The 13,238-nt window shown below is 42.6% G+C and overlaps 1 protein-coding gene across 3 annotated transcripts in view; it reads right to left on the bottom strand.

Moving 5' to 3' along the window:
- SUSD4 (sushi domain containing 4) overlaps window positions 1-13,238 on the bottom strand; it is a 71,556-nt gene that overhangs the window by 23,959 nt on the left and 34,359 nt on the right. For all 3 annotated transcript variants that reach the window (XM_063391102.1, XM_063391101.1, XM_063391103.1), the window contains exon 3: window positions 5,538-5,750. In XM_063391102.1, coding sequence (XP_063247172.1) covers window positions 5,538-5,750 — 213 coding nt within the window. The remainder of the gene's footprint in view (window positions 1-5,537; window positions 5,751-13,238) is intronic.

Below are 13,238 nucleotides of genomic sequence, written 5' to 3' on the forward strand. Positions count from 1 at the left end.
TTATTCATTTATAAATGCATGAGTCTGGGAGGATCCATGCCCTAACTGGAGGCTGTAAAATACACTGCCGAGGGTGCAGACATTACTTCCAAAGATGGAACAGTTTTCTCTCTATATATAAAGTTAATCAGCAGAGAAGACAGCAGAGGATGCCCCAGAAGAAATGCCTTACACTAAGCCATAAATGCTGTCATGAAGAGTCTGTCCTGGGCACCCCAAGAGGATGGGATGAGATAGATGGAGAACCTGCTTGGCAGACACGTAGCAGGAGGCTGGAGATGGATACCAGAAGATAACGTCAGAGAACAGCTCCCTCTCCCCTCTCTTGCTACAACCTCTTTCTGTTGCTATACAAATAAAGGAGGTGTGTGTACACACAGCACAGTAAAACATGAGATTTCACTTTCAAAGTGGGAGGAATTGATTCTGTGACAATGATCTATCACAGCACTCCATCCCTATTATTCCAGGGAACAGCTGTAGATGGGATCACTTTAATCGGGTAGATGTTGGCAGAGAACAGCGATAAGTTGCTCACTGCACCATCCTCCGCCTGCCACATCCTGGCTGACTTTGACAACAGGCTTATTGCAAGCCCCAGCTAAACACCAGACCAATGGACCACAATATTACAGCTCTTTTTCCTGATGCCTTGCAAGCAAATGCTTTCCCACTGGCTGAATTCGTATTGTTTAGCACTTAGTCAGGCATAAACTGCAGTAGCCACCTCTCCACGAACAACTGGATTAGCTAGCACCAATTCTAGCTCGGAAAAGCTAGAAGGAAGTGACTGAATTTTAAAATGTCCTGTCCTAGAAAATAAACTACATTATTCTAAGTCCTTCTCAGCAAATCCATGGAAGATGCTAAACCATTTAAGGGAATATAAGGTCTTTAACCAATCTCAAACAGCAAAGGCTGTGACTTACTCTTCTTTCTGGCAGTTTTACATGATCTGCTTCTATCTACTCTGTGAGTATTAAAATGGGCCAGCCAAAAGGACACATTCCTTGTCTTGCAGAGGCAGAAAGAGTTGGAGTAAAGCCAGCAGCTCAACAGCCTGAGTGAGGGCTCACCTTGTGCTTACTTGCACAAAGATTTGTACATTAGGAACTCTTGGCTTTAGCAAACCAAGTACATCCCTCATCACAGAAGACTGGTCTGAAGAACAAAATTTGTTAAACAGTATAGTTAGAGTGTTCTGCTCAGGTGCAAACCGTGCAGAACCTCTCAGAACTGTTCCTTCCACCCCATGGGGAAGGAAGATCACCCTACCTCCCCCCAAGAGCACTTGGACCACAAGAGCACCTCAGAAGGAGGGCGTGACTTAGACACCACGGAGGTAGCCACACCACCCATGGGTACCAGCTGGTCTGGGATGGCTTCTCTCTGCTGCAGGTGAGCCCTTACCATCCAAAAATGATCCCTGTTCCATGCTAATCCAAGAAGGTGCTTATAGGATTTACTTGGGAGTTCTGCTGGATGTTAGCCAAAACCATGTCAAGGGTCTTTCCAACACTGTAAGAGTGTGTACAGTTGAAGAACAGTGTCATCCCTGCTCTGGCACTGTTTTGATTACTGTCTGTATGTAAATTCAAATGCAGAGGTCAGATGCTCCTGTGCACTCCTATCTGATGCTCCTATCTCACTGTGGACAATCTCTGAATTAGCCTTGACTGCATCAAGTCACCACTGGCAGGCTGGAACACAGAGAAACAGGGAGGAAGGATGGAAGGACTATCATGAAGAATTGGTTTGATGCAGGGACACCTCATCTACACCCTGTGCTCTTAAAAGTAAACATTTAAGACCAATATGGTCTCTTGGTTTTTTTTAACTAGTGTTAAATTCACAGTAGTGTCTTATTAGGATTGTTCTGTGGATGGCAAATGGTATTTTAGAGCACATTAAATAACACTTTCTCTTTATTGTCTTTGCTTATATTGTAACAGTGCAGAGAGACTTCACCTAAGATCTGTGGCCATTGAGCTGTGGCCTGGTTACAACTATCATAACCAGGCTTAAGAATCAGGGCAAGAATCAGGCAAACACTGGGCAAGACAGATAAGAGATCGGGAAATAAAAATATTTCAGTCATCTCACAGACTCAGGGACAAAGGCAAAGCAAATGGAGGGCTAAATGTCCTACAGGAAAGCTGTAGTCAAACCATGTACTAGTCCACTACTTTCACTGCAGGTTTATCGTCCCTGTCAGTGGGAGAATGAGGCACTGAGAACATCTCCAAGGTGTCTGCCTGCAGAAGCACAGGGAGAGGAGGGCACAGCTCTTCGCTTCATTGCCATCTCCATGCAGACTGTAAATTTAGATTCAATCTCATAGGAAAGAGCTAGCATTTGTTCCAAGTAGGGCAACAGCCTCAGCAGCCACATTATCACAGTGGGAGAAGATTAGATTAAAGTGTGAACAACATGACATACTGCTCTTAAACAGTAAATACAAAATTCCTACCTCAGAGGTTTGGTATTTATGTGCATAACCGTATTAGAGCTGATGAAAGGTACAGTCGCAACATGCTGTAGATCAACATAAGAACATAACTCTAATACAGATTTTTGACAGGGCATTTATTGGGCACCGAGTCATGCAACTTCATTCTCGTCCTGACACTTAAATAATCACCTGCCTCTTAATGAGAAATGACAGACCTATAAAATCAAATTGATTGGGTGAAGAGCTCCAGGCACACATATTAGTTCTAAAATCAATTACATTCTGAAACAGGTTGCTTTGCTTCCTTTGGTAAAAAGCATCCATTTGTGATTAGAGATTGTGCTAGTAAACACATAACGACAATTAAACGTACATAACATATAGACACAAAATTGTCCTTCGCCCAATCCAAACCCCTGAGAATAAATGAACTCCAAAGTATGGAGTGTTTTTACTGTTCAAGCTCAGCTGGCACTGCCTGACATTTATATATGCTGGGATGAGAGGCGTGTGGAGCATACCATAGCCCACGGAGCAGCCAGCCCCTGCTGTAAATGGTAAATGCAGCATAAAGTTTATTTCACCTTGTGATAGGTAATGATGAATGGGAAAACATTAACTTCTCCCTTCTACAGCGGTTGCTGGAAATTTCAGATTTCTTTCTATATATCATTACAGAATTTCTGCAATGAAGATTTTTATGTATGTCATTAGACAGCTGAGAATCACAAACCCTGTTGTAATTCTCTCTTACCTCGTCCCCAGACGTGCCACATTCCTACACTGTCCACCTCCCTACTACGGCCCTCTCTCAATATTCTGCTCCAGTGTGCAAAAGGATCAGTCTACAAATCAGTTAAGCCGATGCTTAGGCCTCGTGGACTGCCACTGAGCCTTTGCTTAGCATTTCTTCTGAATCAGTGGTGCTATTGTGCATTGCAAAGAAGAATTAATGCTGTAGTCTAATACCTGAGGTATTATTATAATGTTAATCAGGGAAGTGCTTAAGCACTTGCTTCACTAAATCCTAAATCAGGGTCCTACTCCTAGGTCCAAATAATAAGAAGCATTTTTGCATCTGCCTAATTTTGAGCACAGAACTTTAACAAGACTAATCACATAATTACAGTTATGCTCCAGCTTAAGTGCTTTGCTTGATCAGAGCATTGGCTAGCAATCCTTTTTAAGCGTTCTGTGCTGGGAAGTAATTATTATCTCTAAAGCAACTGTTGTCACATCATCTATCACACTCTCATCTTCCAATTTCTTTCTCTTTTGAAAACACCTGGCTCGAGTGTTGATCACACTGACATTAGTGGCAGTTTTGTTGCTGGTGGCATTGTGAAAAGAAACTTCCTCCACAGATTTCCACTGGGCCAGAGGGCCTGGGAAGAGGTTTGAATATTCAATAAGACACATTAATGCTTATTTTAACAACTGCAGTGGATGATACAGCCAACATTTCAAAGATGCACATCAGCATTCCTAGCTCCCTGCTGTGCTTAAGGAAACAGAGTTTCCAAGCATTAAAGCTTTTTCTGGTAGTTCCAAGAGCCAGTTTAGACACAGGCTGCTGTCACTCTATATGTATTTTTTTCTTAAATAATCATGACATAAGAGACAAGGTCATTTAGGAAAAGTGGCTGTCAAGAAGAGGGCACGATTTTCATACATACTTATTTTAAAAGCATCAGGTTGTTTCTTTGAAGCTGACCCATGTGACCATATGGTGAGGTGCTATTGGCACCCTTTTGCCTTTACTGGACATCAGCTGTCACCTCACGGGACAGCTCACGACTGTGCCCCTCATGGCTCTGTAGCCCATGGCTTCACACATGTCCAGGAGAACATATTTTACCAAAATTTCTCCTTCCTGCAGCCCAGCTGCCTGAAAGCCCATGCACTCCTCACCAGCTGCTTCTGGCCACTCTCCAATATCTCATGCACCACTACCACACTGGCCACTTTTTAGGATTGTTCCCTTCACATGCACCTCCTGAGCAGGGTCTTCCCAGGCCCTGCTTGTCCCTGGTGTGGCACATCCCTGTCCTGGCAGAGGATGCTCACACCCGCCCCCCCAGGATCACAAACAAGTACCTGCAGTTTTTATAAAGGCTAAGTGATGCATGATCCTATGCAGTAAGTGTGTTGTGAGCCACATAACCCTTCAACTGCCTCTGAATAAAGTCCATGTATTTGTTTGATTTTAAATGGTGAAAGGTAACCTGAAGTAGAATTTATCTTGCTCCACCATGAAGACAATGAGGCAATGGCTAATGTCTTCAGTGGAGAAGTCACAACACTAAAATGTAAACCCTTTATTTAACTAACACTTTTCATGTCTATTGACTTTAATAGCTCTGTTGACCAAAAATAAATCAACACCAAGGACAGGTTATATCTTTAATATACTTGGTGAAATAAATAATTTGCGCTGGTTGGGTGTACTTTGGACCAAATTTACAGTTAAGAAATTCAAATTAATCCTGCCTCTAAGACCTAGAAGAAGAAAGCAATGTAACATCCTAAGTATTTAAAACCAAATACAATTTCAAATATACGATAAAAATAAATTGGTTTATGCCATAATAGTCTGAATTATCTCACAGTAAACTTTAAACTTTTGCAGTCTACATGTATTTGATTTTGCTACTTGACTCATGCATACATCATAAAATACTATTGTTTAAAATTTCTGATTAGCAGGAGCAGTAGCATTGGAAACACTGTATTTTTCTAGTAAAATATTGCAGAAAGGAATATTAAGTGGGCAGCTTTAATAAATAGTTACAGTTACCTTACAATGGAGGTTGTTTTTCCTCTCTGCATCAATTTGCAGCTAGTTAAAAGGGGAGGTTAAATTCTGTTTTCACATTTCTTTATGTCCCTTTCAACACACAAAGCCTCTCACGGTACAAATCTAGCTGACAAACGAGGATTATGGATGGAAAATTAAAGTATGTACCCAATAAGCCACAGTGAAATGGACTCCAGCCTGTTGTGGTTTGTCCAGAGACACACGGACATGGTACATGGACAGCGAGAAGAACTGACATGGTGAACAGCTTGAAGAAAAGTGACTTACCTTCTTGTAGGCACACAGGTTTATCACTGGGTTTCCAGCTCAGGGAGCCATTAAAGTGTCTCACACAAAGTTTTTTGGAAGTACCATTGAGCCTGTATCCCTCTTGGCAGTGGAACCGGACCACCACGCTTTCAAAGAAAACGCCTGCGCTGGGCGTCTTGTAGCCATGTTCAGGAGCTCCAGGATCAGCACAGGCTTGCAGGTCATCAAACCCTGTGTCAGACACAGATACAATCAAACTGTGCTCCTTTACTCCTCACGCTTTTCCTATCTTTATCCATTATCTTCACGAGGACCTTGCATCTTCTATACTGACCGCTAGCAACCCTGCTTGGGTGCCAGGAACCCCAGAGCTGGGAGAGGACCCACCCCCAGGCACAGCTGAAATGCTCAGGTGACAGAAGCACTCCTGTCTTTTCACACAGCCACTGGGGAAGCAAAAGTCAACCACTCTCCTTAGTAGCTGCCCTGGATAAAAACAAAGCACTTGACCCAACCTACCAGTGGGGATTGCTCAGTAATGTATCTGTAATTACTTTTGGGGACTGTGGGATTTTGGAGGTCTCATGGAGTCACTGGTAAGAATAATAATGTGTCAGAAGCAGAGAGGAAGAGGAAATAAAGGGGCATGAAAGTTAACTGCCATCCAAAGACACAGTAATTGAAATAGCAGAACTGCTAAGTAGAGGGAGATTTCAAGATGGGAGGGAGATCTGCCACAGGGGAAAGGGACACTGTGACGTTGGATGAATGTGACCCCCTTATCCCTTTGGCTTGATGGCCCTACCACACTTTCCAAACACTGTTTCATGGGAGCGCTGTATTACTTATTGATACTGGAAGGAAGTTTGTAAAGTCCTTTGCCTCTACAAAATTAACTGTAAAATAACAAACTAAACCCCAATAGTTGCAATCACTAAATGCGACTGTTTATCCCTTTATCAAACTCATTTCAATACCATTTCCATAAGTGGAAGCTTTTTTTTACTGCAAAGCAGCAAAGGTTTAGTGCAGCACTGAACAAGGGCTGCATACAGAAAGAGCAAATAGCTTTGGAACAGGAACAGCAGGGGGGCAATTAATGCTGGCAGGAGGGATGGCTGGAAAATGTGAAAATCATTGCATGGTAGTTTTAATGTTTTGATTTTAAAAGAATAGTATCAGAGAGCCTCAGCCACTTCCTGCATGATAAGAATGAGATGCCTCCCCGGTGCAGTCAGGGAGAAGGAAGATATTACAGTAAAGGACTTCTGGAAATAAATCTCCATTTCCCGAGGCTAAATCATTCCCTCTGCCAAGGGCTCGTTGTGACGCTGTGGCAGCCAAATGGAGAGCACTGAAGGTGATGAAGGGCTCTTGCATTTGAGCACTGAGTGTCTCTGCTCAGTCCCCTGGCTGACAGCTGCTAGTGGAGAAGGGGAGCCCCACAGCAAGCCACTGTGTCCTATGTCCCATCACCTGTGAGCACAGGCAGGACACACTGTGGGGTCACCAGGGTGGGCTGCACATTCCTCATTTCCAGGTCCTGCGCTGAACTCCCCGACCAGGCTACAGTTCCCAGGAGGTGACGTGAAGGACAGAAGCCAGCCTGAATTCCATGACTGACAGCCAGCCTGTGCCCCTCTGCAGTGCTCCGACACCAGGGACCTCCCTCTCCACCAGCATCCCCTCTCCTGGCTGAAACAGCACCAGAGCAGCAGAGCAGCTCCTGTGCAGCTGCACTCCTCCATCCAGTGCAGTTTGTCCTGGGAACTGAGGAGCCAGTGCAGTGACCAGGTCAAACACGTCCCTGAATTCCAGCCAGGCCTGCTCATCTGCCACACAGCTCAAGGCCCCCAGAGCACATCGCCCAGACCCTCTGTCGTTTGCCAATGGGATGAACAAGGAGAAGCACAGTCATTATGATTGTGGGATTACACGCTGTGGGCAATACTTATTAACAGGGAAAGGCTGTCTGTTTTTACTGGAGATTAAAAAGAAGCTCCTTATGCTTCAGACAGCAAACCCACACCCTTTAATAATGTCAGTGAAGATCTTAATTATTTCCCATTAAACCAAGGAATAGCATGACATTTAGATCAATTTTGTTACTTCAGTATCTCGGAATTTGCAGTCAGGCGAGGAATATTGTAACCCACCTTGAGATATGTGTCCTTTCTCACTGGCTGCATTAGGGAAAAGTATGCTACTGCCTACTACTTTGCCTCTGCAACAACATGGAAAAAGCAAAGGTGCTGAGGTCACACACAATTTGCCTGGTAAAAAAATAAAGAGCCAAGCTCATTTCTCAGTTCTCATTAAGTCAAACAGGCAAAGTTAGAGATTTTGTGCCCGTCAGCACAAAACCCGACAGGGAAGGCAAGAATGTTTTCTTCCCTGGTGCAGGCTAATTCTGTGACCCTACTGCCACTTTTTTGGTGACCCTTCACAAGCAAAGATTTCCATTCCTCCTAGGGATCCTTTTGCAGTGTGTTGGTCTCTCAGGTTCTTTTTCTCGAGTGCAGTTAGCGAGCAGACAAATCTATCCCCAAGGGGAATTCCCAAGCAGAAACTGGAACACGAATGGGAAAATTGAATTATGCACCCTCTAGTTTCTACAGTGCCAGCAGCCAGCTGTTACTCAGCTACAGCATACGAGATGATGCATGGACTCGGCACAGGATCGCTGTCTCCTTGCTTGTTCCCGAAGCAAGGAAGAAGGAAAAAGCCTCAGGGAAGGGCCAGTTAGGCAGATGGCACATGCAATAGAGCAACATCTCGTGGTAAAGCCATGAAGGCAAAGCAACCAAAACCCTAACCCCATCTTTGCTCCATAGGTAGCAACAGTAGGCTTGGCCCAAATTGAACTCCTACTGGAACCGGTGGAAGGCACCTGTGTGTCAGGCTTCTTTATGAAGGTGTAGATGATCCAGGCACAAAGCAGTGAAACCAGGGCTGTGCTTGGGCTGGGAAGGAGGAAGAACACATAGGAGGAAGATGTGGGGAGGCTGCCCCTGTGCTGAGGATCTCTGGCACTGCAGGTGTTCCAAAGGGGCAATTGCCACCACCCAGAGAAGCCAAGAACTGCCCTGATTTTCACCAAGGCTGCTCCTCTCTTGCACAGGAGCTGTGCTGAAGTTTCAACAGCTTATTTAGCTAACAGCTAAGTCCATCAGTCTTTTCCAATTTAAGTATAAAATTTCTGGTACAATATTCAAGAACAATAATGCTCAAACATCCCTGAGAATTGCCATCTTCCAATTCTTCTTAACAATAGCAGACTTGGACTCTTTACATAATAATCCTTTCCATATGATCTCATCTAGTTAAGATCCACTCTATCAAAAATCTGTAAATACATGTCTTTAATGAGATACAGCTTGGTAATTTTTTTTTCCTCACAATTCTTGTTTTCTTCTCCTTTTCAAAACTATTCCTTCAAGAGCAGCTACTCCAAGTTGTGATACAGTAACTTTCTAAGGGTAGGAGTAATCCTACATTACAGATGAGATGCCATAGACATCTTATGCTCTGATCCCTTTATAACTTGATGAAAAAAGCCAGAAAACTTCTCAGCCAGAGCCACAATGTAAGTCTTTGGAAGAGAAAGCCAATCTTTTGGCTAGAATAAAAAGCTGCGATCCTTCACGAAAAAGGTATATCAAGATAAAAAGTAACTTCCAACTACAATGGATTCTGTTTCTTGACAAACCCTGCAATGAGTCTTTGGGAGAAAGATTACTGGACTTTTTCTCATGGTTAAAAGGAGGGAAGGGGAAATCATCATCACCACCTACTAGTAAAAAATATACAACACACTTATTAAATACAGTAGTAAACTTTCCTGTTGCTTATATAGTAAAAATTTAGTAAGGCCAGCAGCCATCATAATCAATACTACATCATTAGCAGCAACTTTATGGGTGCTATTGCATGGCTTTAAACCCCTAAAGCAAAGACCACACAATTGCTGCTGGAACTGACTATTTCAGTAATCAAAATAGGTTAATATTTGGTCCAAGCTGCAGAGTTTCTGTATCACAGCACCTTTAAGGGATATTGTGTAAAATATCATGGACAATAATGTCTGCTTGGCAAGGTTAATGAGCACATAAGGTCATCATCACCAACAAAGCATGCAGTTGATACAGAATATATTTTGGGTTTGGTATATACCTTTTTATCACATTTCTACAGTTGGGCCAACCAGAAAATAGCAATGCTCTTATTTTGGATAACCCTCAAGCAGATTATATGGGTGCTTACTTTACCTAAATTACTTGGCATTGTCAGTCAGGTAAAATAATGTAAAATTAATGAGAAGACTGAAAAATAAGCAGTGCCCTCCTTGGGGTAGAAAATGAACCATTGCAAATAACTTGATCAGATTAACTCCTAGAATTCTGTGTTGTACATTCTCCAACACAAAATAACTCATCCCCAGAGAAAAGCCTGAAATGTTGGAATCCAGGAGAAAATTACATATGTGTGATCATATCGTGATATCATGATAGCCACAACTGAGCTTCAGACATGCCTAAAAAAAGGCAGGAGGAAGAATCCCTCTTCCTTCAGGAAGAGGAAGTTCATCCCAAAAATCTGGTTTTCTCTGTTTCTTTTTCTTAGTTTCATATTTTGTTTTCCTTGTTTCCCTCTTCCCTCACCTCTGTCTTACAGCTCCTTATAAATTCATGGTGCTGGCAAGGTGATTTCTAATCCAGATTTGATGGACTTCTTTGCCTCTAAAGCTGCTATAAAACATTTCACTGACACACTGATGATGCATGTGAGCTCAGAACTGGCTGCACTCATTCTTAAACAGAGGCATCACTCTCATTTCAGTTTGTTACATACACCCAGTGAATGAGAAGTGACATATAATGTGCAATAATATTCAAGATAGAGAGTATTTTCAGTGTTTGTCTTCAGTAGGATGGAGAAGGGGCTTCTTGTACACCCAGACCTGCTTTTGGGTTCAGTAAATCTGTCTCAAGCAGAAGCAGAGGGAGGCAGAGGCTTCACAGACTGTGGCAGGACCAGACTGCCTGCACGCACATTTTAGAAGGAGTCTGTAAACACTGCAGGAGCGGGTTATCTTAGGCCAGCTCTCAGTAAAAAGCCATTCTGGGACTAAAGCAGAAGGGCCACGAGTGCAAACATGCCAAGGGCTTGCTTGTTTTGTACAAAGAAAAGTCGTTTTCATCCCTTCAGGAGTTTCTGCCCCGTTTCTGTGAAAGCCACGGAGACACAGCGCTGTGTGCCCCCGGCTGTTGATGCTTCCTTGCTGTTGATGATGTTAATTGAACTATCCATGTACCCCAGGAACAAGAAAAGGAAGGATATGCTTCGATTAGCATCTAGACTTGGAAGTGAAATTTAATTATAAAGCCATGATTTCATTAGAGAAATGCCTGCTAAAATCTAAACTCTCCTTAATCCCTGAAGGGTCACTAACACTTAAGCTTCCCTGAGACTTGAGCAGCTTTGTAAAACCCTGCCCTGTTTAAGATGTGGATCACAGCCTCCCTCACTATCCTTGCAGAACACGCTCCCAACTCCCAGCACGGCTGGATATCCCTCCTCACTTGGCTAAGCTTTACCCAGGGCAGCCTAACAAGGCACTGCAAGAAAGGGAGAAGGGAAAATTATTTTGTAGGAGAAACAGAGCAGCAAAAAAGTCCTCCAAGGGCAGGTATTTTGCTTAAGTCACAAGCTGATCTATCAAATCAAGAACACCATTAAGGGTCTTAACCCAAGAGCATCATAGCAGAAAAAAGAAAATTGGTGTGTAATGCAGCTCATGAGCACCAAACTGACCCATCTGCAGTAAAAAATGAACATGCAAGCCTTGCATGAAAGGCAGCAGACTCCAAGAGGCAATTGGTCATTCAAGAGGCTGAAAGGTCGACTCATTTGCAATTCCTTATTTTCCTGATCTTTCATCTTCTCCCACAACCCTGGCCTCCCACCTGTGTTCACTCAGGGATGCTCCTAAGGGTGACGATCAGCTCAACCTTAAAATCCCTACTCAGGTATGACAAGTCCCTGGGCATTTTTGTGCTAAAACAAGGTGACAACTCCCTAGAAAGCCCAAGAATTGCTGCTCCCTCCAGAGTGGGTACAGGGTAAGGAATGTGAGGAGCCACAAGCAGGATAAAGTGTCCTCAGAGGACAAAATGGGTCTTCTAGGAACCACCCATGAACTGCTTCTGCCTGGGAATACCACCAGGGAGAAAGGAGCACGAGGTGCAGTGTCAGCAGGGCAGGCTCCTGGGCCCTGCATAGATGCCTGCAGATGTAATAACAGCATCTTTATTTCAGGGGTCACGCCTCCAATTAGTTACTGCAATTACCATTCCACACTCACGGCTGACAGCACACCCCAGCTGGTGCCTGCCCAGTGTCATACAGCAGGCAACAAGCTCAATTTCCTACCCAAGGAAACCATCACCAGTTTTAATTTTGAATGTGAACCTTGATGCAGGATTCTTTTATTGCCTTGACATAAGGCTAATACACAAGGAAAAAAACACTTAAAACTGCTGGAAAAGGAAGGCAGTTCAGAATACAATCAGCAAAGCACTTCAGTAAACCCACAGCAAACTCAAAAGATGCATTTGTTTCTTCTGGAAAAGGAGTTTCTTCTAATTAACGTCTTAAATAGCACAGGCCTATCCCTTTAATCACAAGTTCTCACAATTAATATAGCTATGTCATCTTTGTAAATAAGCCATTTCATTTATAATGCAAGAAGCACTTGTTACTCCCAGGCTTTTGTAATCCAACAAGTCTGACTGCATAATTTATGAGCCCTTATGAAATGTCATATGCTGCTCTGTGATCCTCTGAACTTGCCATCACTTAAATGAAAAACAAAAGGCAGAAAGCAAAATTGCTGCTGGTTCTGCTGACAGAGCTCACTTCTGTGTGTTTGTTACAGAAAGTTACCATGGCTGTCCTGGGATATGATTCAGGGTGAATAAAAGCCAATTTACCAAACAATAAATCCCACAACCTCCTCTCAGCTCCTAAACTTTTAAACGGGATATTTATTTTTCCAACAAAGCCGTTGTAAATTATAAAACTGGTACTCTGAGGCCTAGACTGGGGTAAGCTCAAATCAAGTATTAGGCAGAAATAATTAAAATCCTGAAGACAATGTTTGGTCAGGTTTCTGCAAATATAGGATGAATATTTTCCAAATCAACATTTACTCAGCTAGTTCAGTTTAATGATTTGTTCAATTCAAGCTGCAAACTCCACCAGAAATTTTAAAAAGTATAGAACCAGAGAGGCTTTTTCCTATTCCTGAAAAAGAAGCATGTGAGAATAAATGACTTCTTCATTTTCCAGTAATATTTCATGTTTCTAAGTTAATGTAAAATACAAAATGTGCTTAAACAAGCTTATCTGTGTGCATATTTATTATCCTTAAGGTAATTTAAACTACTTTCAAGTGATTCTTCTTGGAAATGGTAGTTCCACACTTCTTATGGGAACCTTGAACATCCATGAATTCTAATTTCTCTCTGTTTTATTTAATCTAGTTTCTATTTAATTTACTCCTTCTCATTTCTATCTATAAAAAAATTTAAACATGGTTTGACAAGGATGACTAATTTTTGAAACAATCCAGTTTTAAAAAATAATCAAACACCACCTTTAATAAAAACAGGAATGAAGTAAATGCACACTAAGCTCTCTCTGTGCTTCAGTAAATGG

This window comes from Prinia subflava, chromosome 2 (genome assembly GCF_021018805.1).
Source record: "Prinia subflava isolate CZ2003 ecotype Zambia chromosome 2, Cam_Psub_1.2, whole genome shotgun sequence".
NCBI lineage: Eukaryota > Metazoa > Chordata > Aves > Passeriformes > Cisticolidae > Prinia > Prinia subflava.